The sequence below is a fragment of the Manacus candei genome, unplaced genomic scaffold (assembly GCF_025592945.1).
Source record: "Manacus candei isolate 608988 ecotype Guabito, Panama unplaced genomic scaffold, ASM2559294v1 h1tg000055l, whole genome shotgun sequence".
NCBI lineage: Eukaryota > Metazoa > Chordata > Aves > Passeriformes > Pipridae > Manacus > Manacus candei.
This window is the reverse complement of record NW_026138103.1, coordinates 442459-469069: the sequence shown is the minus strand read 5'-3', so window position 1 is coordinate 469069 and position 26611 is coordinate 442459. Positions and strand designations below refer to the sequence as shown.

Genomic DNA, 26611 nt, shown 5'->3' with positions numbered 1-26611 from the left:
AGGTCAATTCATGCCCACAAAGGGTCATAGAAAACAGCCCTTTTTCTTCTGCCATGAGGATGGCACTCAATGCCCTCAATGCTGTGCCAGTCTCTTTTCCTGCAGGATCATTTCCACCAGCTTGTCTGCAGCAGTGAAAGGGAAAAGGTCTCTGTGCCAATCCGAGCCATTGGTGCCCACCCAGTCTTGGACTTCCCTGACCAACTGGACTTCTCGTCGTGTCCAGTCAACCACAGCACCCAGAAGACTCTGCTGGTTCACAACACCGGGAACCTGGAAGCCTGTTACAGCCTCAGCACTGAGAGGTAAAGCAGCTCATCTGTCTTAGTGCAAAACACCTTTGGGTGATGGCAGAGTTGGGAAAGAGTATCCCAAAGGAACCAGAGCATCCGAGCTGCTGCACTGCAGCCACAGCTGGAAAGGGGCAGGACGTGGGGGGTCTGCTGTTGCTTCTAGTGTTTTAAGCAGGATGCAAGCCCTGAGCTTTGTCTCTCCCAGATTTCCTGGGGACTGCTGGAACACGTTAGTGGTTGGTCTGCACCCTCCTGAGCACCATCACCTTCTGAAATGGCTGCCTCCCACTGTCAGCCAATAAACCCACTGGGCAGAAGCACCTCTCACCTGAGCTATCCCAAAGCACTAAAGCACTGATTTTTGTGTCTGTCAGGCAAGAGCTGTTTACCTGGTGACAAAGCCAAATTGCTCCTGTTAAATCCAAGCTGCACCAACACATTTGCCTAATTATTTCCCTTGTTTCTCTGGTGGGCCAGGCAAACAGTTACCAGCCTGGATGACACTCCAGAATCCCAGACTGCATGGCTGGGGAATACACAGAAACCTCCTGTTCAGCTCCCTTGATGTGCTGCTCTTAATGGCACTTCATTTAGCTGGGATTGAATCCTTCAGGCTGTAAACAGGACCCTCCTTTTGGGTACTGTGTCCTGGTCACTGTATTGCTCCAATTTGCAGTTGCACTCCTTCAGAGTTTTCATTGCTCCTTTTCTTCCAGCAGCTTTCATTGAAATGTGATAAAAGGTGCCCTTTCTTAGGCTAAACCAGGATGTTTACAAGGGGAAAAACAACCCCAAACAACCACACTGCAAATTAAACTCATTATTCTCTGGTCTTCAAGGAAGACTTTATTCTCCTTCTTGATTCCTAGGCTGTAATCTCACAGGACAGGTGAGATGCCATTTGTATCTCTTGAATGAGGTTTAGAAGGGACTGGAAAAGAGATTCCTGAGGCAGTCAGTGTCAAGTTGTGCATGCAAATAGCTCTTAACCCTTTCTGTGCTCTTCCCAAACCATTCTCTGCTGGGATTGCTGGCAGTCGGACCCTTGAGCCTCCACGCAGAGTATGGGGGAGATGAGTTCATTTCATCCAACAGGATTTTCTGAGGGCTGCATCTCCTCCAAAGAGAGTCAGTAGCTGTTTCTGATGCTGTGTGTTCTGTCTGTCTTCTGCTGACTGTGGTTGCTTTGCTCCTCCCTTGTACAAGTCAGCTGAAGTGAACTGGACTGCAAATATTGTCCCCAAACCTCCCCCAAGAGTCCTGATCTCTCTCTTGGTCTTGCAGCCCTTTCACTGCCAGCCCAGCCACGGGAACCCTCGATGTTGGTGAAGCCAAGCAAGTGACAGTGGAATATCACCCGCTGGAGACCGGGCACCATTGCACATCCCTGGCAGTGCACTGCGACAGAGGTGAGTGCTGGGCACTGCACGGGGCACTCACCCCGCGTCCTTCCCAACAGCAGAGCCCTTTCTAAGCAGAATAACGTTAGACTTGCTCTGCAAACTACTTGTAGAACTGTTCCTTTCAAAGCCTCCGTGTGTTTCAGTGCTCACAAGTGAGCAGAGAAGGGGCCAAGGCTGAGTCTGCCCCTGTCCTGGATGTGCTGTGTTGCTGTGTGCTGGTCCATCCCTGGGGGGACCCTGGTGCCAGCATGGTGTCCTCCATCCTGCACCCCCACCCCGGTCCTCTACCAGCACTCCCCACTGTCCCAGCCACCTGAATTCCCCCTCCAGCAGCACCGCCCTGTCCCAGCTTCACCGCAACGAAAAGTGCAAACTAGTTAGTGTTTAGGGGGTTGATAAAGTGGATAAAGCCCTCAAACAGGGATGAGATTTTTGGAATCCTGTTTTGTTGGGAGTTGCTGAGAGGAGGAAGGAGGAACCTTGATTCTCCACTGCAGTGTGGATGTGCAGGGCTGAAGTTGTGTTCCTGGACAGTGCTGTCTGTGACATGTGAGCTTTCCATCCAATTCTCTCCAATGTCATGTGTCTTTTGCTCACCTCTGTCCCCTAAGCTGCTTCTCTGTTGTCTTGCCACAGACCCCTTTTCTATGTTGTCCTTTACACATACATGTCATTTCTGTCTAAGAACATTTTCAGGCCCTCGGGTTCCTGTTGGATGACAAACCATGACAAATTGTCCCTTATTCCCGTTTCCCAGGCCATTCATGCTCTCCAAACCTCTCCCACCTGTCTCCCATTCGATTTCTAGGTCGAAGAACCCCATTCAGTCTTTGTGTAAAAGCTGCTCTGTACTTTTAGTCTGTCACTCTGCCCTTCTTTCTTTCATTTCAAATGCTTCAGCTTGGTGTTTGAGATCAGAATGATATCAAATATTTCTAGACTGATGTGGCCATGGGTTTGGACAGGGAGCGGGATTGGGAGAGGCAGGAGCCCCGTGGGGTGCCTTCAGGAGCCCCTGGGCTGTGACTGAGTGGGGCTCCTTAGAGTCACCTGAATGAATTTGATGCAGAATTGCCTGGGATCTGAGTGGGTCACCTGAGCACACCTGACAAATCTCACTGTAAATACTGTCACCTGGGGACAAATCTCTACAAACCCACCCAGAAATCAGGTGCTTAAGGTGGTGTCCAGGACATCCTCACACTGTACCCACGGAGCTGTTGGGATTTGATAAATGTACTGATCCATGGAATTACTTATCCAGCTAAAAGCTGGACACTTTCTTCTGTTACCTGTGGTTTGCTCTGCTCCTTGTAATTCCATCAGCAAGGGAGCTGAGCAAAGACTCCTCTTTACTTTTTTCCAGGTGAAGATACCCACACCAGACTTCTTGGAAAAGCTAAGGACTTCAACATTGGGCTGGACAAGTACTCTCTGGAACTTGTCAAGCCACAGAACCACGACCATCCACAACAGAAGTAACATCACAGCCCGATTCCAGTGGAAGGCTTTTGCTACTGAGGCAGAGGAGTATCCACAGAAGATCAGGTTGGTCTGAAAGATGCAGTGACATGCACTGCCCAAGGGTAAAACTAACCTATGGCCTCAGGGGGTGCTTGTGCTTTTGAGTGCTTTAGGGTGTTAGGAACAAGTAGGTGTTCCTGCAGAGTTTGCAGGGCAGTCACAGCTCGCAGTAAGAAGCGACAGAGTTGTTCAGTTCTCAGCTCCGGAGAGGGGCAGTTTGCCCAGAGACAGGGGGACCAACCAGCAGCACGGGAGGATCATGTGGCCCTGTCCTCCCTTTTGAGGTGCTGTGGCCTCCACCTTGAACAATGTCAGTGACCTCCAGAGCCACCGAATCAGCACATAATGGGGGACACACAGTAGGCCTGCTGGGAAGCCTGTAACTCCAGAGTATCCCAGCCAATGGAGAAATGGGGAGGGACCTGTGCTCCGGGCAAAGGAGATAAAAGAAGCTGCAACCTCCACTGAGATGAGAGACCTCCCTGAGGTCTGTTCAGTGAACTCTCCCTTTTATTAGAGTAAAGGTTTATTTTTTCAGTTAGCTCCTCTGTCTCCTGGCCATTTATGCGAGTTACTTCTGTACAGTCCCTCATCAGCATGGGAGGCAAGAGTGGCAGTGGTTTTGCCATTCCACATACTCAGGTCTTGGTTCAGTGGTTGTCAGGGGTCCACTCTGGGGGTCCTCCGAGGCGAGTGCCCCCTAAATCAGTCGTCCTATTTGTGACCCCGCTTCTTGCACTCGGGCAGGTATTCCCTTGTTATATAACACAAGGCAGTGGAAGGTGGGGGTGCAGAGTGTCAGGGCCTTCTGGCACGTCATGGGGAAATTACTGTCTGTTGATGGAGGTTGAGCAGAGGGTTGCCACCTCAGTGGCTGGATGCCCTCCTCATGCCCAGCACTGCAGGTCAGCCCTGGAGAAACATTTCCAAATGTGCTGTGCAAGGAGCCAGCCATAGCCAGTATTTTTGGGGCAGGGAGCCAGCCATAGCCAGTATTTTTGGGGCAGGGAGCCAGCCATAGCCAGTATTTTTGGGGCAGGGAGCCAGCCATAGCCAGTATTTTTGGGGCAGGGAGCCAGCCATAGCCAGTAGTTTTGGGGTAGGGAGCCAGCCATAGCCAGTAGTTTTGGTGCCGGTGACAGTGTTTGTCCAAGGCTCTGTCTGTGTGCAGCTGGTAATATCCATGACTGTACTTCCTTTATAACTGTGTTTGAATTTGGCTGGGTGAGGGTGCTGTCCTGTTTATACTCCACTGCCTCAATTTGCTCCCTATGGAACCTTCTACTTGTCCCCCCAGTTGCCACCTGCAGGTTCTTCACGGCCAGGGGACTGGAGTCTGAGGGGGGAACAGTGATCTGCCAGCTGGGAAGCAGCTGTTCCTTTCTCATCTCTTGGTTGTGATCTTAAAACACTGGAATGATTTCTGCTGCAGCTACCAAGTAACGGAGCAATTAACTGTGCCAAAGGTCTGCAGAGAAGGCCAAAAGGAGGAAAACAAGAAGGTGGTTCAAGGCTAGATGTGCCCCTCTCAGGGCCTCTGTTTTCATGCCTACAAAACCTTTAATGTCACTGAAGAGGTGCCATGCCTGAATTCATCAGTTGGCTTTGAAAGTGCTCTGGGATGCTCTGGTGGAAGACAGTGTAGGGAACAGGGCACACAGGGTTAGCTTATCCCTGCAGGTCCAGAAGGGAAGAAGCCAAGAGTGATGCTGGTAACCTGCAGCTGAGAGCCAGCTTCTTCTCCCCTTGCCAGGGAAGCCCTGCAGGCAGTGGGGGGGGCTCCTTGATCTTTATCTGTCTCCCCCAAGCAGCTCTGTGGTAGGAAGAGTCAGTTGAGGTCACTGGTGGGTTCTCCCTCAGTTTTGGCAGTGGCTCTGAGCCAGGAGGTTCTCTTGAGGGCTGCTGGCTTTTAAAACCTCTCCTGAGCTTGTAAGTGTGGAGTAAAAGCACCTGCCCTGCGAGTGAACGACGAGTGATCCTCTGAGCCCTTTGGGAGCCCGTGGCTTGAGCTCAGCCCCTTGCTGGGGAGCTGCTGCTGCTCCTCCCCGAGCGCTTTGCTGCTTCTGCACTTACACTCAGCTCTGCAAATCAGCGGCTTATTAAATGACCTGCTGCCTTTGTTTCTCCCTGTGGCTGCAGGCTGTGTCACAATCTGTCTCGGCCACCCCAGGAGGTAGCAAAGGCTCTTGTGATGAAGCGCTATGAGGAGCTGGACCTTTACGACCGCGAGTTGGAGAAGGAGACAGCAAAGATTGAAGCAGACCCCATGCTCTTCTCAGATGATGTTTTCACCATTGAGCCCTTGGTAAGTAATAGCTGAGAACCTCCTCCTCCTCCACCCCCTCCCTGAATGAGGTCACTCGGCAGATCCCCACCTCAGCTGTCTCGATGTGCCCTGAGAGAAGACATGGGGTTTCTGGCCAGGCTGGAGAGCATGTTGCAAAAAGCATTGCTACCCTGTGGGCTCCTGGCAGGCAGCAGGAACCTGCCTAAAGCTGAGCTCTGCTGCAAGGGCTCGACGTCAAGGGAGCTTGGTGCGTGTCCTTGCAGTGTCCAGAGGGGTCGGTTACTGTAGGAAGGGGCACAGCTTACACGTGATGTGTGGGGCTTCCCAGAGGGTGTTGGAGCACTGTCAGTTCACAGACTGACCTGAAGCGAAAAGGAGGCCAAATTCAGCCCAAGGTCATGGAAATGCCAAGCCCTCCCTGGAACCAGGACTTACAGCATGTCTGAGTCTCCCTTCCAGTGTCATCTGGGAGCCTGGACACAAGACTTGGAAATGGACTTTTTGAGTTCTATTGCACACAGGGACAGAAAATCTCTTTCTGTTTCTGCAAGCAAACCCCCCTGTCCTTCCATCAACCAGAGCCCTGATTATGAGTATTGGCACAGCGTGAGATGAGGAATCCCTGCTGTCTGCGCAGTGCAAAATCCTTCCTCGTCTTGGAGTAAACCCTACAATAATCCCAGCCTCTGCTTTCTTTTAAAAAAAGTGAAACTAAGTTTTTTCTTTCCAAGGAAGGGGATCATGTTCTCTTCTTGGTGACTCCTATAACCCATCTAAGGCCAAGAGCCACCAGTGTCAGCACAAGAGCAGTTTCACACCACTGTAGCTGACAGCAGCACGATGTGACCAAGCGCTTGTGTCAGAGCAGTAGGAATATTGTAGCGTGGGGGCTGATCAGCTGAGCATTAAGAGCATCCTGCGGTTGTGTTGAGCTGGTTTGGGAGTGTTGTTCACTCCTTGCTCTAAGTAAAGGCTTACAGATTGAAAAGAAGAAATGTGATACTGGAAGGTAAATGGTTTGCTGTCTCTTTCTGCTTTAGGAGGGAGAGGTTGGGCCACATTGTTCAGCTGAAATCAAGGTGTTCTTTAAACCCCGAGAAGCCCAAGTCTACAGAAAAGTGGCCTACTGTTCCATCTCAGGTACGGCTCCTTCTCCTCTTTCTCTTACCCACACACAGTGAGGGGGAGGTGCAAATACTCTTCCAGCCCACTGAGCTCCCGTGGAAGTGCTGGGAAGGGTCCAAGGTCATCAGGGCAGTGCTGGCTCATGTCCACTGTCCCTGCAGCTTCCTGGTGGTCTCCCATGCAAGGCCAGGGCTCAGGACACTGTTCCCAGAACAATCCAAGCAGTGCATGGATAAGCTCTCATGCCACGGGTTTGCCAGTATTTCCTCAAAGGCCAAAGAGCTACACAGCAGAACAGCTTTAGGGCACAGGCACTAAGCCCCTCTAGAGCACTGACCTCCAGGATGGCTCCTCATTCCATGGATCCATCATCAGGCAGTAGGAGCTGAGGTAGAAATGTGCTCCCTGAGCCCGGATCACCTCCCACTGCCCAGACAACAGCAGACCAGAGGTGGCTGAGCCCTGCTGAGCCCAGGCTGTCTGCAGAAGGACCACCCCTGGCCAGCACCTGCTTCTCTCCCTGTGTGGGAATTGTCACCTTCTGGCTCTCAGGCTGAAGTGTGTCCAGGTGGTGGCCACTGGGCTTGCTGTGCTCAGCTTCCAGGAGTGCTGTCAAGTCCTTTTCTGGGAGCAGTTATCATTACCCCCCACCCCGAGGTGGTGGCTTTGCTGTGCCCGCACAGGGGAGGGAACACTCACAGAGCACAGCGTGGTTCAGGTTCCCCTGTCCTTCCTCTCTGTCTCTGCATGGTGCTGCTTAGTGTTTTTCACCTTAAAGTGGGAGATGGCTGCCAGGTTTCCATCCAGGGAATACTCTGGGTTTGCCCATCTACGAGAAAGAGGTGGGAGGCCCATGGTCCTCCAGCAGCCAGGCTCCTGTTCTGGAGGGTGCTGCAATCCCCTAACCCAGCCACCCTGTTGCCTTCCTTCCTGCTCCAAGCTGATAGATACAAATGTCATGAAACAGCTTTTTATTTAGACAGTAATTGTGCAGGGATAACTCAACAAATGCCATCTACAGTAATTACTCAGGGCTCACGCTAACAAACTCTCTTCTTGCCCACCAACTGCTGTCGTTAGAGCTGTGGAAGGAAAGCATGGATTTAAAAAGTTGCTCCCAAGGCATTCCTTGTGATGTGTGAAACTGTGCATCTCTGTTTGTTGACATGGTCAGATGAGAATCGTGTTCCAAGCCAGTCACCGAGCACGGGGACATTCTGTCAACAAGATGCTGAGTGTCAGAAAGCAGCAGAAGCTGAAGGCTTTGGCAACAAAGCCCTGTGCTGTTGGGCCACTGCCCCCCAATTTAGTTGGAAGCCAGGCAGCAATGTCCAACTCTTTGCAAGCTTTGTCCCTTCACTGAATGGGTTTCAAAGCTCCTCCAAGTGTGTGAGAAGGAAATCACAGAATCATAGAATGATAAGGGGTTGGAATGGCCCTTAAAGATCACCTAATCCCCAACCCCCCTGCCATGGGCAGGGACACCTTCCACTAGCCCAGGTTGCTCAGAGCCCCGTCCAACCTGACCTTGAACACTGCCAGGGACAGGGCAGCCACAACCTCCCTGGGCAACCTGTGCTAGGCTCTCACCACCCTCCCAGGGAAGAATTTCTTTTGTATATCTAACCTAAATGTCCTATCACTGCAGAAATCATGTTTTAAACTTGGCATCGCTTTTTCAGGGTGCAAACCGGTGGCTAAAAGGGAAACAAGCCCGAGGGGGGTGGGTTAGAAATTGGAAGGAGCTGGTCTCACCCATCTCAGAGTCAGGGACTAGCACTGAGGCAGCCTGGAAAAAGCAGGATAAGAGAGTAAGAATTACTCTACTGAAATGGAAATCTCTCCCCAGGCCGTGAGACCAGGCTGCCCCTGCACCTCACAGGGGAAGGCCTCGAGCCCTGCCTCCAACTCAGCTCTGAGGAACTGGACATGGGGAAAGTTTTGGTCGGAGAAGCCTACAGCTACGAGGTGAGCAGCAGGGGCTGGGGTGGATCCTGATGGCTCCTGGGGCAGAGGGGAGCCTGGTGGACCTGTGGAATTTCTGGCAACTTGGGCAGTTGTGAGCAGGGAATATTTGACATACTAGTCAAATCTGGGGGGGTTCACAGAATCTGGATCCTTTTCCGGGGCCTGAAAGGTGTTGTCTGAAGCCCCAATTCCTGCTTTTTGACAACCGCCCTTGGAGATCAGCTGGGATGCTTTCTGCAAAACAACCCCTCAACACATGAAAGCAACACTGGGTCAAAAAGCTGAAGTGTTCAGAGGCTTCTGTTCCAGCCTCAGACTCAAGGCACCTTTGTGCTCGGGCTGTTCAAGAGCAGCTGGAACAAACTGGCTGCGTTTGAGCTTGAGTCCACTGCAAGAGAGAGCAACTGAAAAAGGTGGAAAATGAGGCACTGCATCATGCCAGACACTTCCAAAAGCTTTGCCATGGCAGGAAAGGACACACGGAGTTGTTTTCTTACTAAAAGATTGTGCTCTCTCTTCTTTTTTGATGCTGATACTTTAGTGTTTCTCACTATCAATATAGTAATTTCATTAGATGAGAAAAGGTGAATGAGTAGATGATACTGTTAGTGCTGTCCTAAGCAGGTACGCTGCAGGTAAACCTCAGCTCAGCATGGGATCCCCAAGTGCAATTTGTAACACAGGTAACACAGGAGAGGAGAGTAGTTTTCAAGTTTCAAGGCAGAGGTTGAATATGGGAATATTTGCAACAGCAGCTGCAAAGCTACAAAATGAGGGACATCCCTCTGCTTCTGCCTCAACTGTTCTGACAGGTTTTGCCAGGCTAACAACTGGGGAAAGAATTCCAAAGCAGATGGATAAGTCCATGGCAATGGCAGGGTTTCCCCATGGCTGTGTAGAGATGTGAGAGAGCAACTCTTTAGAATAGGTGGAGCTGCTGTGCACCTCACATTCATCCTTTCTTGACATGTCTGGCTGAGCAAGGTCTAAGAAACTATCAGATTAAAGGAAAAATACAAGAACCCAAATGATCTACCCTAGCAGAGCTGGGGAGAGCTTCTGAAGCTGGTGATAGCACCGTTCTGAGGTGTCTTCTGCACGCAGTAAACTGGTTGGCTGCCATGGAAGCTGAATGTGTGCTGCCCTTGGCAGGGCCGGGCACCCCTGGAGCAGCAGCAGCAGCTCTGTGGGGATTCATTACGTGGCTGCAACTGCCCCACGTTGCTCCTCAGGCCAGGTCTGAATGAACTTGGCGATGCTGGCCAGGAGTGACCCGCTCCGTGTCCCTGGGATAACCCAGGAGTGACTCTGCTTATGTGAAGTTATCGCTGCTTTGCATGAAAACCCAAAGGCAGAACTTGTCCTGTTGTACTTTTTTGGCTTCTGCCACGTAGCAGCACATGGCATCTTCTGCCTTTCCAGGGGTTAATCGTTTCTTAGAAACAACTCAGCCTTCTGTAAGAAAGGAAGTTTGCTCATGTATTTCCATTTTGCTTTCTTGCTGCTGCAGGCAATGCTGGTTAACAAAGGAGCTATTGATGCTCCCTTTGAGCTCATCCCTCCAACCACAGCCCGTAGCTCCTGCTTCACCTTTCGGCCCCAGCAGGGCATCATTCCACCCAGTGGGCTCCAGCCTATCCAGATCTCCTTCAGTTCCACCAGCCTGGGGGAGTTCAAGGAAGAATTCCATTTCAATGTGGCTGAATGCCCTAAGCCTGTGACCTTGACTATCAGGTGAGGAGGGCTCTGGGAGCTTGGTGGGCACGTCTGTAGCTGTCTCTGGGTAATCATCTCTCACCTGCCTCATTTGGTGGTGGAGCAGAGAAGAAAGGTGTTGCCCAAGGTCTTAGTCTTGGCTCTGATGTTGGCATCCCCTCAGTGTGGGGATGCCTTCTGCCCAGTGCAGGTACCCAGGAGCTGGAGTGACTCCTTCCTGCAGGGACCTCCCTCCGCCTTGGCCGTGGCAGGCAGTGGGAAGGCATTAGTTTTGGGCAGCTGCTGGTCTGGGATGTCCCCTCTGAGCGCCCAGCAAGGCCCCCAGGGCTTTGGAGATGGGCCAGCCTGGGTGACTCTGCAGCCAGAAGAAGTGGTTCTAAAGTCCTCTGTTAATGATCTGTGCCAAAGGGGCAGCAGCAGCCTCACATCATCCCTCGTGCCCAGGCACAGGCACAGGCTGTGCTCCCGGCTCCTGTGCAGGGAGTGCTCTGGGACCTCCTTTCCACAGCAGGAAGGGACTGGGGTGGGAGATGGGGAGCTCTGCAGCAGCAGGGACTGTCACAAGGACTTGGGCATCCTCCCATGGGCTGGTGCCATTGCAAAAGATAATCCTCGCCCAGCAATGGGGAAAAGGGGTGATGAAGGAGAGGCAAAGCTCTCTCCTCAGCACCACAGCAGCACGAGGGCTTGTCCCAGCTAGTCTGAACCACGGGCTGGTGGGGTAATGTGGTGGAGGCAGGAAAGCTGATGCTGGGAGCTCTGGAGCTTTGGAGGTGGCTGTGTCTGGGCTGCTGTTGGGAGGCACTGAATCAAGGTAGTAAAGAAACAAAAGGAATCTGCAGTCCATTTTACCAGGAGCATCAGGGAAGTGGATAAAACATAACAAAAAGGTTATTACTTTGCAAGAGAAAAGTAGTGAGTCGGTCTTTTGCCTAAGGCAAGGGCACAGAGCCATCTCTGGGTGTGTGTACAGGGTCCTCCATGGGGCCAGCAGCACCTCGGGGGCATGCCCTGCCTGCCGTGGTGCCCTGAGCCCCATCAGCAGCTGTTGGCTGCCTCCTGTGCCCACGGACGCCGTGCTGAGCACAGGGTGCGGGGCTGGTTCGACGCCCACGGGGCTCTGACACCAGCTTTGACCCACCTGAGCCGGAAGGATGGCCAAAGGCTTTGCAGTTCCCTTTAACCAAGCCGTTGTCTCCTCTGTCCTCGTCCTCGCAGGGGCCACGTCACCGGACTGAGCCTGCATTTCAGCACAGGTGGCCTTGACTTCAATGACGTCTCCTTTGGTGAGTGTTCCCTGGGCTTGGAGGCAGCAGGAGAGATCTGTGCCTTGCCAAAACGGAGCACTTGAACAGAAGAGCATCTGTCACTCGTGCCCTTCCATGGCAGCCTGCAGGGTGTTAACTCCAGGGCTGCTGGTGGCATTTTGCCATCGTGAGATCCGAAAGGACCAAAGGAATAGAAAGTCAGTATTTTCTGGTGTCCCTCGTAGTCTCTTCTGCTCCAATCTCCCAGTCCTTGCCAGCAAAACGACTGTAAAAGTCCTCGTCCCAGGAGGGCCCAGGGGATGGGACTGCAGGAGAAGGGAGCTTAAGCCACGTACCTTTAGTGTGGGATGTTAATTAGTGCAGAGCAGGCTGTGGGCTGGTGTCCTGGCTCTGCAGGACATCCCCACCAGGTGTGGCTGTATCCCTGGCTTTCTGTTACGGGAAGCAAGTCTCAGAGCATAGTTTCATCCTACCAGGATATTCACACCAGAAGTCACGAGGTGCTTGGTGCCTACATGGCCATTTGTGTCATTTTCCTAGGCTTTCCTCAGACCTTGTCGTGCCACCTGATCAGCACCTCCGTGGTGCCCATCACCTTCCACCTTTGCATCCCTGGGGACGGCCAGGGACAGCCCAGCCTTAGGAGCTCTGATCAAGTGAAAGACAACGCTCACCCCTCCTGGGAAAAAGGCACACTGGCTCCATGTCAGGAGAAGCCAATGGAGTTCACCATAACACCCAGCACAGGGACCATCCCTTCCCAGGGATCCCAGGAGATCAGGGTATGGGAGGAGTCTGGCCACACATGGGTCAGTAGGTGGGGCTGAAGCCTCACTGGGCTGTGGGAGGGCTTTAGTGCTGTCAGCTCTCAGCATGTGCAAGGGAGGGATCTGCAGTGGTGTGGGAGCTGGGTTACGTGGAATGTTCCTGAAGGAGCACCATTTTGTCTCCAAAACCATAAGGTGAGATCACATGGTCAACAGAAGTCATTCGTGTGTTGGTTTTGAGCGTGACTTCTTTGACTGAAAACAGGCAGAGGAAGGATGAGAACAGAAGGTGGCTGTTAGAGAGATGCCACTGTATAAAGCAGTTTGCTTTTCTTCCCAGTCTCGTTTCTCCTCTCCTGGGGAGCAGAATGAGTTGAGGTCACTGCAGGGATCCCCAGTGAGGAAAGAAAAAACTCGGCAGCCATGAACTGCCCAGCATCTGCAGGAGCACACCTTGCCCTCAGCTTCCTGCTGAAAAGCTGAACTCATTCTGTCCAAGTCAACACATTTCCTTTGCATTTATGTTATTGTAGTCAAATGAAAAAATGGGCCCCTAATTTGAAGGCAGTAGTGAGTAGAGCTTTAGTCTCATTATACATGATTATGTATAATGCTTTAATTTAGCCACCTCTGCCCTGACAGCTGCAAGGTGTGTTTAACAAATTCAGTCTTGCCAGAAGGCTTATGTTACTCCCAGAGACTGTGCTCTAGGCATGGGCCAGCAGAAGAATTAAGGCAAAATCCTCCCTTGCCTTACTGCGAAACAAGAACCGGAGGAGACCACACGTGGGTAATGAGCTTTTGGGAGAAGGGAAGTATTTGCTGCTCTTCTCTTCCACCAGGTCACGCTGTGTTCCAATGACGTGGGACAGTACGACTGTGATATGGTGCTGGACGTGGATGGTTTTGGCAAGGAGGTGTTGGCTCTGTGCCTCAAAGCCAGGTACCAGTGCTCTCCTTGCAGCTGCTCGTCCTTCCCCGTGCACCCACCACCAGCACAGTGCCTTGCTCGGGGTTTGCTGGCTGCAGCTCCAGGAGAAGGCTTGCTTAAGAAGCTGGTTCTGCCCAGCTAGGTAGGAGAAGAGCAGTGCTTGGAAAGCAGCCCGTGGTGAGAAGCACCCCTGCTCACAGCCAGGCATGGCTCTGGGCCTTTTTCTCTGGGGAACAGGAATGACATTATTTATTGGCCTGGCTTTTGCTGCTTGAGGTGTAAAAAATTCCCAAGCTCCTCCTGTCCTTCTTCCTGCAAGAGGTGGGCTTGTGCTGGGTTCCAACCACACTGCAGCATTGGTTTGGGACGCAGTGAGCAGCCTGCTGAGAGCTGGGGTCTGGCTCAGTTAACGAGGGCACATGGCAGTGGGAAAGGGGCTCACAGCAGGAGTGGGAGAGGAAAGTAGTCCTTGATGTGGTAGGTGGGCTCAGGTTTCCCTGCTTCCCTCTGGCTCTTTTGAGCATTAACATTCTCAGTTCTCAGACTTAATGCAGATGTTGTTGTTGCTGCAGCCAAATTCCCTCCTGTGGTGCTGCCCTGGGTGTCAGTTTAATGATAAGAGGGATGCAGTTCCCTGGTGCCGTTCCCTCTCCCAGGCAGAGCTGTCCAGTCAGTGCCTGGGCTGCAGTTTTGTAAGGCAAGTGCCAGTGGGGACAGACCTGGGACCTGTGGGGTGCAGCAGCAAGGGAGCTGTAGGAACTGGGAGGATGATCACCCACACCCTATAGGGGGTGGCTCGTGCCCTCAACACTGGCTGAGTTCTCTGGCAGGGCAACAGCACCCTGGGAGAGAAGGGAGTTGTTTTTCCTGAGACACTGGAGTCTTGTGTTCCTTGAGCCTTGGTGAGCACTGACCTTCAATAGGAAGGCTCCCCCAGAGCTCACGGCTCGCTGGGCCTGTTGGGGGAGTCCTTGCAAGCCTCCTTGGGCAAAGGAGGGGCTGAGGCTGCTGTGGGACAAGGCCCGTGCTCTGCCCGGGCACTTGGCAGCCTCTGCAGTGCTGAGTCTCAGGGTTTGCCCCTCCTTGACAAGACGTGTTTGAGTGGAAAGACGTGAAAGGTGATTTATCTCTGGAGGGGTATTAAACATCTGTTGGACAGTGACAAATGTCTTATGCTCCATTCCATGCTCTGTGGGGTGAACACTCTCTGTTCTCTCAGTATCTCTCATTCCCTCGGGGTCATCTCTTTGCCCAGATGTGTCGTTCCTGAGCTGCGTTTGCTCTTCTCCACCCTCGACTGTGGACCGTGCTCTGCAAAGGTCCCTTGCCAGAAGACGCTGATCCTTGTGAACCCGAGCCCCCTTCCAGGATGCTACAGAGTTCTCCCTCAGGTTTGGCATCTCATCCCCCTCCTCCTCTCAAATACTATTGAGGGGTTTATTAGGGACAAATGGGGTTTTCATAAGACCTTGCTGGTTTCTAATCAGACTTAAAGGTGTGCTGAGAACAGGATTCTACCTGAATGTAAACTTTAGAAAGCAGTTAAATAGGAACCTACCTGAATATCAACTTCAGGAAGCATTTGAACCTGTTCAGGAAGCAGTTTATATTCTAGTGTTTGGGGTGTTTTCTTGTGAGAGCTCTTAGAAGGTTGTGAAAAGCTGCTGCAAAGAGGCTGCCAGCACAGGAGTGGATGTCTGTGGATGCAGCAGCTGTTGGACCCCCAGAGGATGCTGAGCCCCAACAATTCTTGCATCTTTTTTTGTGCCTTTCAGCTTTTTCCTGGGGATTTTTAGAAAATGTGTGTGAGTTGCCATTGTGGTAGATGTGAAGGAGTTTAAAGTTTCCGCAAAGGTCCCTCTGAAGTTGCGCTTGATTCCGTCCCTCTAGAGACACCAAGAGGCCGCTGCTCTGTGGTACTCCAGCCCCAAGCCGTGTGGGATTATCCAGGGTCACAATGTGGTGGAGATCCCCATTACAGTTGAAGTCCAGGCAGTGGGTGCTCCTTCCATCCCGGTGGATATCGCCGTGTTCGGGAAGGAGACATCCCCGCTGGTGAGTGCGAGGGGAGACGTGTGCCTTTGTGCAGTTCATCCTGGGGGGGTGGAGTGCACAGGGATTCTTCCAGGGAAAGCAGGGACTCGTCATATATGGCTGGTGTGGACAAGGACAGAAGGCAGTGGTGGCATAAGCAGTGTATGCTGGAAAAGAGGAAGAGCGGAGTCCTCCTAGGGGGGAATCTCAGCCTATGGTTCATCTAAGCTGAAATCGAGGATCATTTTATTTCATTAGTCTTCCATTGAAAATGCTGGTAACTGTGGAAACACTTTTAAAATGTCATCTCTCTGAACACAAAGGGAGGATTCTGGGAACCTTCAGCTTTCTGTGTCAGAAAGGAAGGCTGATGTTTGAAAAGTGGTTGCAGGGATTTAAACTTAGAGTCAAGCAGATGGAAAGGATGATGTCAAATCCCCTGGGTGGCACCAAACATCTCAAGCCGGGCCATTGGCGTTGTGCATGTAAACCAGTCAGCAGGAAGGCCAGGCAGTGCAGGCTGTGCAGAGGAGCCTGACTTTTAACAAAACACTTGCTTGTAACTATCAGGCTGCTTCCCTTAAAGAGCAGGGTTTCTCCCCACCAGAATAACCAGCTGTTTAACTGCCAGACTGTTTTTAACTACAAATTTCTTGCAAAGCTTTTGCCTTTGGGCCAACAGTTTACAGTTTTTCTGAAAGTTTCCCAGACTTTAATCTTTTTTAATTTGGAAGGGAAGATGTCAAAAGTTTGCCTAACAGGCCAGCATTTTAACTGGAGTATCATATCTGTCCCTAGAGAAATGACTTGAGTGCGATTGAGCTGTTTAAGCTTTCTTAACTTTCCCTGTTGTGTGGGTTTGTTTTTTTTAAATCTCTCTTACCTGCTCCCTGGAACAGCAAATGCGTTTCATGTGCACTGGAAAGACGCCGCTTGTCTACGCAAGTGTGAATAAGATAAACTTGGGCGAGATCCAAGCAATACAGGAGACTTCCCAAACTCTCCAGCTGTGCAATCAGGATCTCATCCCTGCAGCCTTCAGAGCAGAGATCGTAAGTGTCTGTGGGGCTGTTTTCCAGGGAAACTCCCTGGTCAGCAGCAGCCCAGGACTTGGATTTTATATGTAAGGTTTCTATATCGCCCTGTGGGAGAGAGGAGACAAGAGATTCCATCCGAGGCAAGAGGAGCCTGGCTCTGCAGGTGGTTTTAGCTGGGACGACCTTCAGTGAAACAGTTTTCAGAGTTGTAGGAGCAGAAGCGAGTCTGGATTGTGGTTACAAGTTCTCCCTTTATTTTGGGGAAGGTATTTAGCGGTGCAGGTTGGGTTTTTGGAGCTCTGAGATGAAGAGCCAGTGGCCCTTTGCTCCTGAGAGGGCAAGGATTTCCCCGTGGTTTCCTCATACCACCTACATTTGCTTTGTGCCAAAGTGCTGTTAATGGTAGAGACCAGGGTGTGAGGTCTGGCCTCAAGCTCTGGGTGGGGAGAGGAGTTTCCCCTTCCCGGGGCTCAGAGCAGCAGGGCTGTTGCACACAGACACAGCTGCAGGGATTGTGCACCTCTGGAGCCTGTGGCCTCCATAGCCTTGGGGGGAGGTTTGTTCTCCTCCGTGCTGAGTGGGCTGGACTGCTGGAGCTGGTTGAAGCCAGCCCCGACACGGTGGGCGTGGTTGTGTCTGTGGATAAAGCAGCAGGCGGTGGGGGAGAGTCCAGGCTCAGCCTCCTGGGCCAAGGAGGAGAGTGAGTTTTCCACTTGCTGCTTTCCCAGGTGTTTGGGGGGGAAATGTAACCTCCAAGTGAGGGATTTCCAGGGCAACTTTCTTCAACTCCACAATGAAGTTCTGCTCTCCACCCCTGCAGAGAGCAAGCCACCTCGGATGGGTGGTGCTGGCATGGAAATAATAGTTTTTGCATGCTCATCCCAGGCCGGGACCTGCCGAGCTGTGTCTGTACAGCTGTCCCAGTGGAAGGCCTTGCTTCCCTCCCCAGGGCAGCTTGCAGCTTTCTTACCCCATCCACAGAGGGAAGTCCATGAGAAAGCAGAGGACCAGAGTGGGAAGGCTGGGCCATGCCCACAGGGCAGTTTTCTTTCTGCTTCCTGTTTTCCTGCCCTGCTATAAGCATTTAGAGCATCAAGTTTCTTTGGGCGCTCTGGGGGTGTTGCAGACAGATGGGATCTGTTGTGGTTGGAAAGTGCGTTGTCTGGAGTTCATGCTGTCACAGCTCTTGTGTTCGGCCTTTATTGAGGAAACAGCCTGTTTGATCCTCTGGTGGATCAAAGTAGGCTTCCAAAAGAGGCCTGGAGGCAAATCTGCACTTCCATCACAGAGTGGCTCGCTGTGTCTGAGGGCTGCTCAGGTGTCTCCTCTAAGTTTCTGTCCCGGGAACAGCACAGCGTGGGGTTTTTCCCAGGGCTCCCAGCAGGGCTCTCGTATGGCCTTAACATGCTTATGACACATTTTGTGTTGCTTGTGTATCTCAGCTGCTTTGTTTTCATCTGTTCAAGGTTTCAGCATATACCTGGAGCCCGTGGAGTTCCTGATCTACGGCACCAGCAAACGGTTTCAAGTGAACTTTGCAAGTGCCAACCTGCCCGTGGGAAAGGTGGATGTGCTCCTGCCCATCAAGGTACCGCAGCTTTTGGGGCAGGCAGCAGGCTGGGCACAGCAGCACGTGTCGCCTGGACTCTCAGCTGAACTCTCTGTCTTTCTCCAGGTAGAGAAAGGCCCCACGCTGCACATCCGCCTCCGTGCCACTGTGATTCAGCTGCTGCTCAGCCTCTCCAGGAACAGACTCCAGTTCCCCGATGTCCAGGTTGGGCAGTGCTGGTGTGAAACAGTCCGGCTTTACAACTGGTTCAGCGCGCCCTGTGAATGGTTCCTCACTGTCAACAAACCTGCCAAGAAGGTAAAGCACAGGGAAATGTAACACGGAACGTTGGGTTTTCTTTGCACCTCCTGCCTTTTCTGTGCCTGTGGCTGCCTGAGCACTTGGGCTACAGCGTGTTTGAGGAAGCTTTTGAGGGTCCAGATCAAGGCTGCTTTGCCTGGACCTGTTCCATTGGCTGATGCTTTGCTTCCCTGCCATCCTCACCCATTCCTCCTCCTCCTCTGAGGACAGGGCGGTGGCTCCCCATCTGCTTGCCCTGCCTGCAGGTTGTCCCTCCAGTTCTAGACCGTGGGGGCCATGCCGGGTTTGCTGTGGGTGCTCTCAGCACCGGGACAGGATCTCGGAGCACTCCAGGAACCGAGGCTCTGTCCTCTCAGACCGAGGAGACCTCACACGACTGGTTTCTGTGCTCAGGTGGACAAACGTTTGACACCGGCCGTGCGTCAGAAGGAGCTCCAGGCTGCGAAGGATGATTCCCGTGTCTTTCAGTGGAAGGCCCGGGAGGGAACCCTCTATGGTAGAGAGTGGTGTGACCTGCAGATCCAGGTTTCCCCCCTGGAAGAGGTGAGATTGGCAGCTGTCGCCCCAGGAGCTCTGTCAGGGCAGGGTGGTAAGGAGAGCCCAACACAGGGAGTGGCAGATGAGCTCTTCCTCCACGAGCAGCTTTCTGGAAGCCCTGCACTCACTGTGCCAGGGATCTTTTCATTGTTCGACGGATGTAACCAACCATCTTGTGTCAGGCTTTGACCAGAGCCAAACACTGAGCAGAGAAGACGACCTTTATTTCTAGCCAGCCAGAGCTCATCTGCCTCTCTCATGGAGCTGGTGTTTGCCTGATGCAGCAGTACCAGGACTGAGGGCCCTTCTCGTGTGCTCCTCCATGACTAGGGGAGAACATCTGATAATCCATTCTACATCCACTTCATACCCAAATACCCAGTTACACTGCACACCAGGATTTGTCCCAGTTACTCAGAGCCAAGGACACAGATGCTGTAGGCCCTACCATAAGTAAAGATCTGGGTTTCCATTCCCCCTGGAGGGACTGATAAGACCCCTGACCTTTGAGCAAGGCTTGTATTTGGGGTCCTGTCACCTAGGACTTCATGGACAAGTTCTCGGCACTTTTCTCTTTTCAGAAGTCCTACAAAACCGAGCTGAAGATCAACATTCGTGGGAACAGCCAGCTCCTCGTGCTGCACATCTCAGGACAGGGTCTGGAGCCAAGCCCCACAGAGATCTGTCTCTTTGTCATTCTCTTTCTCTCCCCCTTTCTCTCTTTTTCCCATTTCTTTTTATCTCTCTTTTCCTCACATTTACTGTTAAATAAAAACCCGTACTATTGACTTTGGCACACGGTCTCGCTCGCCCCTTAATTCTGGCAGAGGCGTCTCTCTAATGATTTAAGGAACCTGAGCATAACAACATGTTTCTAAAGGAAGCTCTGGCTTCAGGGAAACAAAGCCAGGGCCTGGAGCACTGTAGAAGATTTAGCCTAAAAGTCTACAGCATAACTGCTCCTTGCTGAGCCAAGAGGAGAGGCAGGAGTTAAGAGATCTCTTACTTGAACTGGGGTTCCAAATTCAGCTCCGGAGCAAACGGTTTGTCAATGGCAATTGTGGTGCCAGTGCCCACAGCCTGGATGGGGATGACACTGGTAAGGCTGTTCTCAATGAACAGCTTCATGCTGTCTTCAAATCTCCCTGTGTCACCCAGGTTTGCCGTGACAACCACAGGAACCTCAGCCTTGGCAGGGACCACTCCTTCCCTGGGTTCAATACCATTCAATTGGGTTCAATTGCCATCCTGTAGGATAAGGCAAACATGCATTTAGGATGGAAACCATGGACCTTGGTGACTTGTGGGGTGTGAGAAAAGGAATGACTGCAGAGAGGAGGGTAAAAAGCGTAAAGCCTTCGTTTCCCTAAATCTAAACTACTGTGTCTGAGCAAGAGCAGAGCTTATACAACCTGTATTTTACCCTCCTTGAACCCATTTTAACAGACTTTTAAGTTTTGCCCAACCCAAGGGATGCTCCTCCTTAGGAGAATGTTATTCCCCCTCCAGTCTTTTCTTGGAGTGTATGCCAAGGGAAACTACTTTCTCTCTTCTGGTTTCCCCACAGCAGAGCTGGGTTTTCACAAAGGCTCAAGGCTGCAGAAAGCCACGACTGCTCCAATCCCACCACAGCAGCCACACAGCTGCAGGATACTGCTGAGAGCCTGAAGACTAACTCTGCAAAACCGCTTGAGCAAAAGCCCAGCACCAAAGTCCTCGCCCCTGAAGGACCAAAGCCCTGGCTTCCCACTGAGCATCAGCTGCCAAGAGGTGCCCCAGAGCCCTCGGCTTTGGAAAAGTCAGCTCTAAATGCTTATAGCAGGGCAGGAAAACAGGAAGCAGAAAGAAAACTGCCCTGTGGGCATGGCCCAGCCTTCCCAAGCACTCTGGTCCTCTGCCCCCCAACAGCGCAGGATTGAGCCCATCAGGATGCGTGTTTTTGAGCTGTGGATTCTGCCTGCAGCACAGAGGCTCATGGGCTGTGGTGGGCTACCTGCACCTCAGGGAGGGGGCAGCCCTGTGCCCCCACTCTGCCCCCCCCAGCAGCTTTGGGAGCTGCATCCTTTTTTGCACCTCTGACAGGCCTGTCCCTTCGCCCCAGCTATGACCCAGGGGCCACAGTGGCCGGCGTGGTGGGCGTCGGGCGTGGACAGGGGGCTGCAGGGCATGTGAGTGAACGAGCAGCATCACCTGGGCCCCACCTGGGCTACGGCAGCATCGGCGTGGGTAAGGGGCCACGGCACGGAGGGATGGAGGGGGCAACCCCCCAGGGGCTGCTGTCAGCAGGGACAGGGCTCCAGTGCCCACCTGGCAGCTCCACGGCCAGGGCAAGTGGTGCTGAAGCAGGGCTTCCCTGCAGCTTGGCCAACGAAGGGAAACTCTGTGATGCGGTCATAAGATGCAGTCATAAGAGTGGATGGAGTGGAATTCAAGGCTCACTGGCTCATCCTCTCAAGATGACCCCTCACCAGGGGGGCTTCAGGATTCACCAGGGGGGTTTCAGGATTCACCTGCTCGTGGTGCAGCCCCTCCTCTCCCCCCCAGGCCCCATTAACCCCCCCAAATGTCCCCTAACCCCCATTTTCCCTTTAATCCCCTCCCCACACAGATCCCTTTGACCCCCCAATGCCCCCCAGACCTCTTTTAACTTCCCTAAATGCACCCAAAGCCCCCCTAAACCCCCTTAAATCCCCATCCCACCCCTGTAGATCCCCCCAAATCTCCCGCAGCCCCCCCCTCAAATCCCTTCCAACCCCCCCAAGAGGGATCACCCAGCACCCTGGGACAGGAACACAGTGGGCTGTACTGGGGGCACTGGGCTGTACTGGGAGGGCACTGGGGGGCTCAGGTGCCCCATGACAACATGGCCCAGCTCCAGGAGAGATCTGGGGAGCAGTGAGGAGGTACTGGTCTGTCCTGGTCTGTCCTGGTCTGTCCTGGTTTGTACCCCCAATCCCCAAAGCCCCTCCCCAGCTCCCCCAGGACCCTCCCGCACCCCAAAGCCCCCCAGGGCCCCCCAGGCCCCTGACTTGGTCCTGCTGCCCCTTGAGCATCTGCAGCTGCTGCAGAAGCAGGCATTTCATCAGCAAATGTGCAGCTGACACCAAGCTGGGGATGTGTTGATGTGCTGGAAGGCAGGAGGGCTCTGCAGAGGGACCTGGCCCAGCTGGATCCATGGGCTGATTGCAAGGGGATGAGGGTCAAGCAGGCCAAGGGCCGGGTCCTGCCCTTTGGCCACAAGAAGCCCCGGCAGCCCCCCGGGCTGGGGCCAGAGTGGCTGGAGAGCAGGCAGGCAGGAAGGGAGCTGGGAGTGGAGATGGACAGGAAGCTGAAGAGGAGGCAGAGTGTGGCCAGGTGGCCAAGAGGGCCAATGGATGGTGGCCTGGCTGAGGAAGAGTGTGGCAGCAGGAGCAGGGAAGGGATTGTTGGCCTGGACTGAGCGCTGGTGAGGCCACCCCTGGAGTGCTGTGTCCAGCTCTGGGCCCCTGAGTTGAGGAAGGCCCTGGAGGGGCTGGAGCAGGAGCAGAGAAGAGCAGCGAGGCTGGGGAAGGGAGTGGAGCACAAGTGGTGTGAGGAGGGCTGAGGGAGCTGGGATATCCAGGGAGTGGCTGGGAGTGACTGAGATCATTCTGGGAGTGACTGGAACCATAGCAGGGGTGAAGGGGAGCAACTGGAACCATGCTGGGGGCAACTGGGATCCTACTGGGAGCAGTTGGGCCCCTACTGGGGTCATACTGGGAGTGACTGCAATAATACTGGGAGTGTGTGAGAGGGACTGCAGCCATACTGGGGATGAGTGGGATCAAAGTGGCTTCCTACTGGACGTGTCTGGAAGTTACTGGGATCATACTGGGGGTGACTGGACTCATACTGGGATCATACTGGGAGCAACTGGGACCATGCGGAGGGCAAATGGCATCCTCCAGGGAGTGACTGGGAGTGACTGGGGCCAGACTGGACTCAGACGGGGAGTCCCTGAGAGTGAAAGGAGCCATCCTGGGGGTGGCTGGGAGCAACTGGGACCACCTTGGGGGCAACTGGGATCCAGCACCATACTGGAATGATAGCGGGAGCGACTGTAAGGGACCAGGATCAAACTGGGAGTGACTGGAACTATGCAGGGGGGAACTGGGAGCCAGTGGGGCCATGCTGGAAGGCAACTGGGAACATCCTTGGAGCAACTGGGATCATGCTGGAAGCAACTGGGAGTAACTGGGAGTGACAGGGTGCATGCTGGGGGCAACTGGCATAAACTGGGAGTGACTGGGAGTGACCAGGATCATCCTGATGGAAACTGGAACCATCCTGGGGCAAGTGGAAGTAACTGGGTGCAGTGGGTTTATGTGGCTGGGTTTTGGTAGCGGGGGGACTACAGGGGTGGCTTCTGTTAGAAGCTGCCAGAAGCTTCCCCTGTCCCGTGGAGCCAATGCCAGTGGCTCCAGGATGGAATTCCTGCTGCTGGCCAAGGCTGAGACAGTCAGGAGTGACAGCAATGCCTCTGGGATAACATATTTAAGAAAAAGAAGGAATTCCAGCCAGGGAAGAGCGGAGTGAGAACATGGTCAGTGCAGAAGGAAGGGCAGGAGGTGCTCCAGGCACTGGAGCTGAGGCCCTGCAGCCCGTGGGGCAGAGCAGGGTGGGGCAGCTGTGCCCCTGCAGCCCCTGGAGGAGCATCGGGGTGCAGAGACCCCCCTGCAGCCCCTGGAGGAGCATCGGGGTGCAGAGACCCCCCTGCAGCCCATGGAGGCTCCCACGCTGGAGCAGGTGGATGCAGGAAGGGGGCTTTGACCCCGTGGCAGGCCCAGGATGGAGCAGGGTCCTGGCAGGGACCTGCAGCCCGTGGAGAGGGAAGCCCAGGCTGGAGCAGGTTTTTCCCAGGTAGGACTCATGGCCCCTGTGGGGGACCCACGCCGGTACAGCTCAGCCGTGAGGGACTGACCCCATGGAGGAGTGACCCACGGGACAGCAGGTTGGGAAGAGCTGCTGCCCGAGGGATGGACTCACGCCGGAGAGGTCCATCAAGGACTGTCTCCCGTGGGAGGGACCCCACGGGAGCAGGGGAAGGACTCCAACTCCTCTCTCTGAGCAGCGGCAGAAACAACTGACCGTGACCCCCATTCCCATCCCCTCCCATCTCCCTGCTGGGGGGGAGGAGGGAGAACATGGAAGGAAAGGGGGGGGAAGGTGTTTTTAAGACTGTTTTATTTCTCACTCTTTGGCTCTTATCCTGTTAGTAATAAATATAAGTACTATTCCCACTTGGAGTCTTGTTTTGCCCGTGAAGGTGATCAGTCACTGACCTCTCCCAGCTCTTAGCTCTACTCAGGAATTCTTAGCTGTTTTTTTTTTCTCTGTCCTCTGTCCAGTTGCAGAGGGAGAGTGAGAGAGTGGCTTTAGTGGGTACCTGGTATCTGGCCAGGGTCAACCCATTACAAGAATATAAAAAGAAGTAATGTTTTTGGCCTTGTTCTGATGCAGTTAAGGAGCTGGAAAACCAAGACTGGTGCAGGGAGGTCCAAAGCATGGCTTTGGGTCTGGATGATGGAGACATCACATTTAGAGGGAGACAGACTCTGCCGTTGCTTTCCTAGACTTTGTCCCAGCTTAATGGTGTTTTTCCACCCACAGCAGCATTGCTGGGAGATGTTGCAGTGGCACATCCCCCCTTCTCTGCCAGGGCAGCATCTTGGCCCTTCCCACCCCACCATGGATTTTCCATTCCTGTGGCAGGGACTTGTCCCCACCTGATATCCCAATGGGAAATGCAACTCCTGGGGGTGGCTTTCATGGTTCCACCACAGGCTGGCACAGATTCTGATCCAGCTTTGAGAAATTGTGTGGTCTACGTGTTCTGGATAAAGTTGTCCCACCTTTGCACGTTCTGACCCAAGAGAGTTTCGGTGGCCAGTTTGTGTATCAAAAGCACTCGGTACTAAAATGTACCAAGTTGCACCTGTGGACAAATCTGCACGAGCTCAATGCCCTGCGTACCCACACAGGCTTTTCTGTCTCGAATCCTGCTCATTGCGTGCCTGAGACTGGATTTATTTCAGCAGCTAAATGGTTCACTGGAGGACTAATTGGCTCTGAGAGCTCCAGTCCTTTGTGACAGATTATTAACCCTTCCCCCTTCATTATAAAACCATGAACTGTAGAGAAATCAAATAGCACAGGGCCCCTGCGCCGAGCCCGTCAGTGCTCCCGGCTCGGTGTTCAGCACAAAAAGTCCCTTTTATAGTTGGGAAGCGGAGGGAGAAAATTCTGGAAACGCGAGAACGCGGCGATAGCTGGGATGAACTGGGAGCCCTCAGGAAAGGACTGGGAGGTACTGGGATAAACTGGGAGCCCGGAGGAAGGAACCGCCATTTGCGTAGCGCTGAGGGCAGGGCGCTTACGCCATTTGCGTAGCCCAACGCAGTTTACGTAGCGCCTTTCCCTTGCCGTTACCGGCGCCCCCTTACGCCGTTTGCGTAGGGCTGTGGGCAACGGCGTTAGGAGGGGACTGGGATGGACTGGGAGCCCTTAGGAGGGAACTGAGAGCCCTTAGGGAGGGACTGGGACAAAGCGGGAGCCCTTTGGAGAGGACTGGGATGAAGTGGGAAAGGTCCGCGAGCCCTCAGGAACCCACCGTGGCCCTCCCGCCATTTGCTTTACGCAACTGACGTAACTCCCCCCATTGCCATTACCGGCTCCCTCCTTACGCTGTTTGCGTAGCGCCGCAGGATTGCTGGCCCCCTTACGCAATTTGCGTAGCGCCGCTCCATTGCCGGGGGTGTCCAAAAGCTCCTCCAAAAGTCAGTTTATGGCTTTGCAGAGGGCTCTCGGGAGTCACCGAGGGGCTGAATGTAAAGAGAGAAAAATTAAATCTTTAGGGGGAAAAAAACATATAACAATTGCATGTCTGTGTTCCCGAGGAGCCGTGGGTGTTTTTAGGCAGCTGCCTGCAGAGGCCATCGCCATTTCGTGAGGCGGCATTAATGCAGCGGGAGGAGACTTGTTCTGCTGTTCACAGAAATTCGGATTTTAAGGTTTTTCTCCTTGGTTTGAAGCTTCTTCATTCTTCCTTTGCTCTATTTCAGAGCAAAGGCTTTCATTTTTAAACTTAAGGGGGAAAAAGTATTAACAACAAGTGAGGAAAACTAGGGGGAAAAGGGAAAAGTTCTTCTGAAAGGATTACAATGTGCAAGCAAAATCAGTTCTCTCTCCACTAGACAAAAAATATTAGAGGTGTAAATTGGCTCCAAAAATGCCCCCAGGGGCATAGGGAGGATAATCAGGATGACATCCTGGCTGAGCACTCAGCATCCGGGGCATGGCCCAGGTGTGCATGGAAAATGCAGCTCATCAGGCATGTGTTAAACAGAGAATTTGTTTCTGGTATAAAAAGATGCCTGACTGGTCTGTGCACACACCAAACCAGCCCTTTGTGACTTGCACGGGCCGATTTGACTTCCAGGTTTTGAAACACTAGTTTTGATCTAAAAGCCCAGCCAATTGCTAGTGCTGCAGAATTTCTTGTTTGATGCAAGGAGAAAACAGGGATTGTGGCAGGAGCGAGGTCAGGCAGATCCCCTTCAGTGCAAAACTCCTGGAGGGAGCTGCAGCATTTCTGTTAAGGGCCTTCTGTGTTGGAGTTGACTTCTTCCACTCTGGGACCTTTCACTTGCAAAGTACCTTATGGGGCTCCTTTGTTTAACAAGTCTCTGGGAGCTGTGAGAGAGAGAATTAATGCTGGCAATTGGAAAGACAAGGGATAGTGCTGCATTGGATTTGGGTTTCATGTCATTATTTTCTGGTTCCAGAGTCAGAAAAAGCTGCTCATTTACTTTTCATGCAGCTGTACTGTTTTTT

At 53.0% G+C, this 26611-nt stretch overlaps 2 protein-coding genes across 5 annotated transcripts in view; both read left to right on the top strand.

Annotated features, from left to right (window-relative positions):
• The window catches only part of LOC127477584 (hydrocephalus-inducing protein homolog), a 91560-nt gene that overhangs the window by 29492 nt on the left and 35457 nt on the right, over nucleotides 1-26611 (top strand). Inside the window, exons 2-4 of the mRNA XM_051802086.1 lie at nucleotides 5360-5525; nucleotides 6548-6647; nucleotides 8482-8600. Coding sequence (XP_051658046.1) covers nucleotides 5412-5525; nucleotides 6548-6647; nucleotides 8482-8600 — 333 coding nt within the window. The 5' untranslated portion in view covers nucleotides 5360-5411. The remainder of the gene's footprint in view (nucleotides 1-5359; nucleotides 5526-6547; nucleotides 6648-8481; nucleotides 8601-26611) is intronic.
• Nucleotides 1-26611, top strand: part of LOC127477585 (hydrocephalus-inducing protein homolog) — a 74455-nt gene that overhangs the window by 36579 nt on the left and 11265 nt on the right. For 2 of the 4 annotated variants that reach the window (XM_051802089.1, XM_051802088.1), the window contains exons 4-5: nucleotides 1578-1702; nucleotides 3063-3389. In XM_051802089.1, coding sequence (XP_051658049.1) covers nucleotides 1578-1702; nucleotides 3063-3178 — 241 coding nt within the window. In that variant the 3' untranslated portion in view covers nucleotides 3179-3389. Of the gene's footprint in view, nucleotides 1-90; nucleotides 306-1577; nucleotides 1703-3062; nucleotides 3390-26611 lie in introns of those variants that run through there. The other 2 variants (XR_007906988.1, XM_051802087.1) reach the window with 2 other exon arrangements.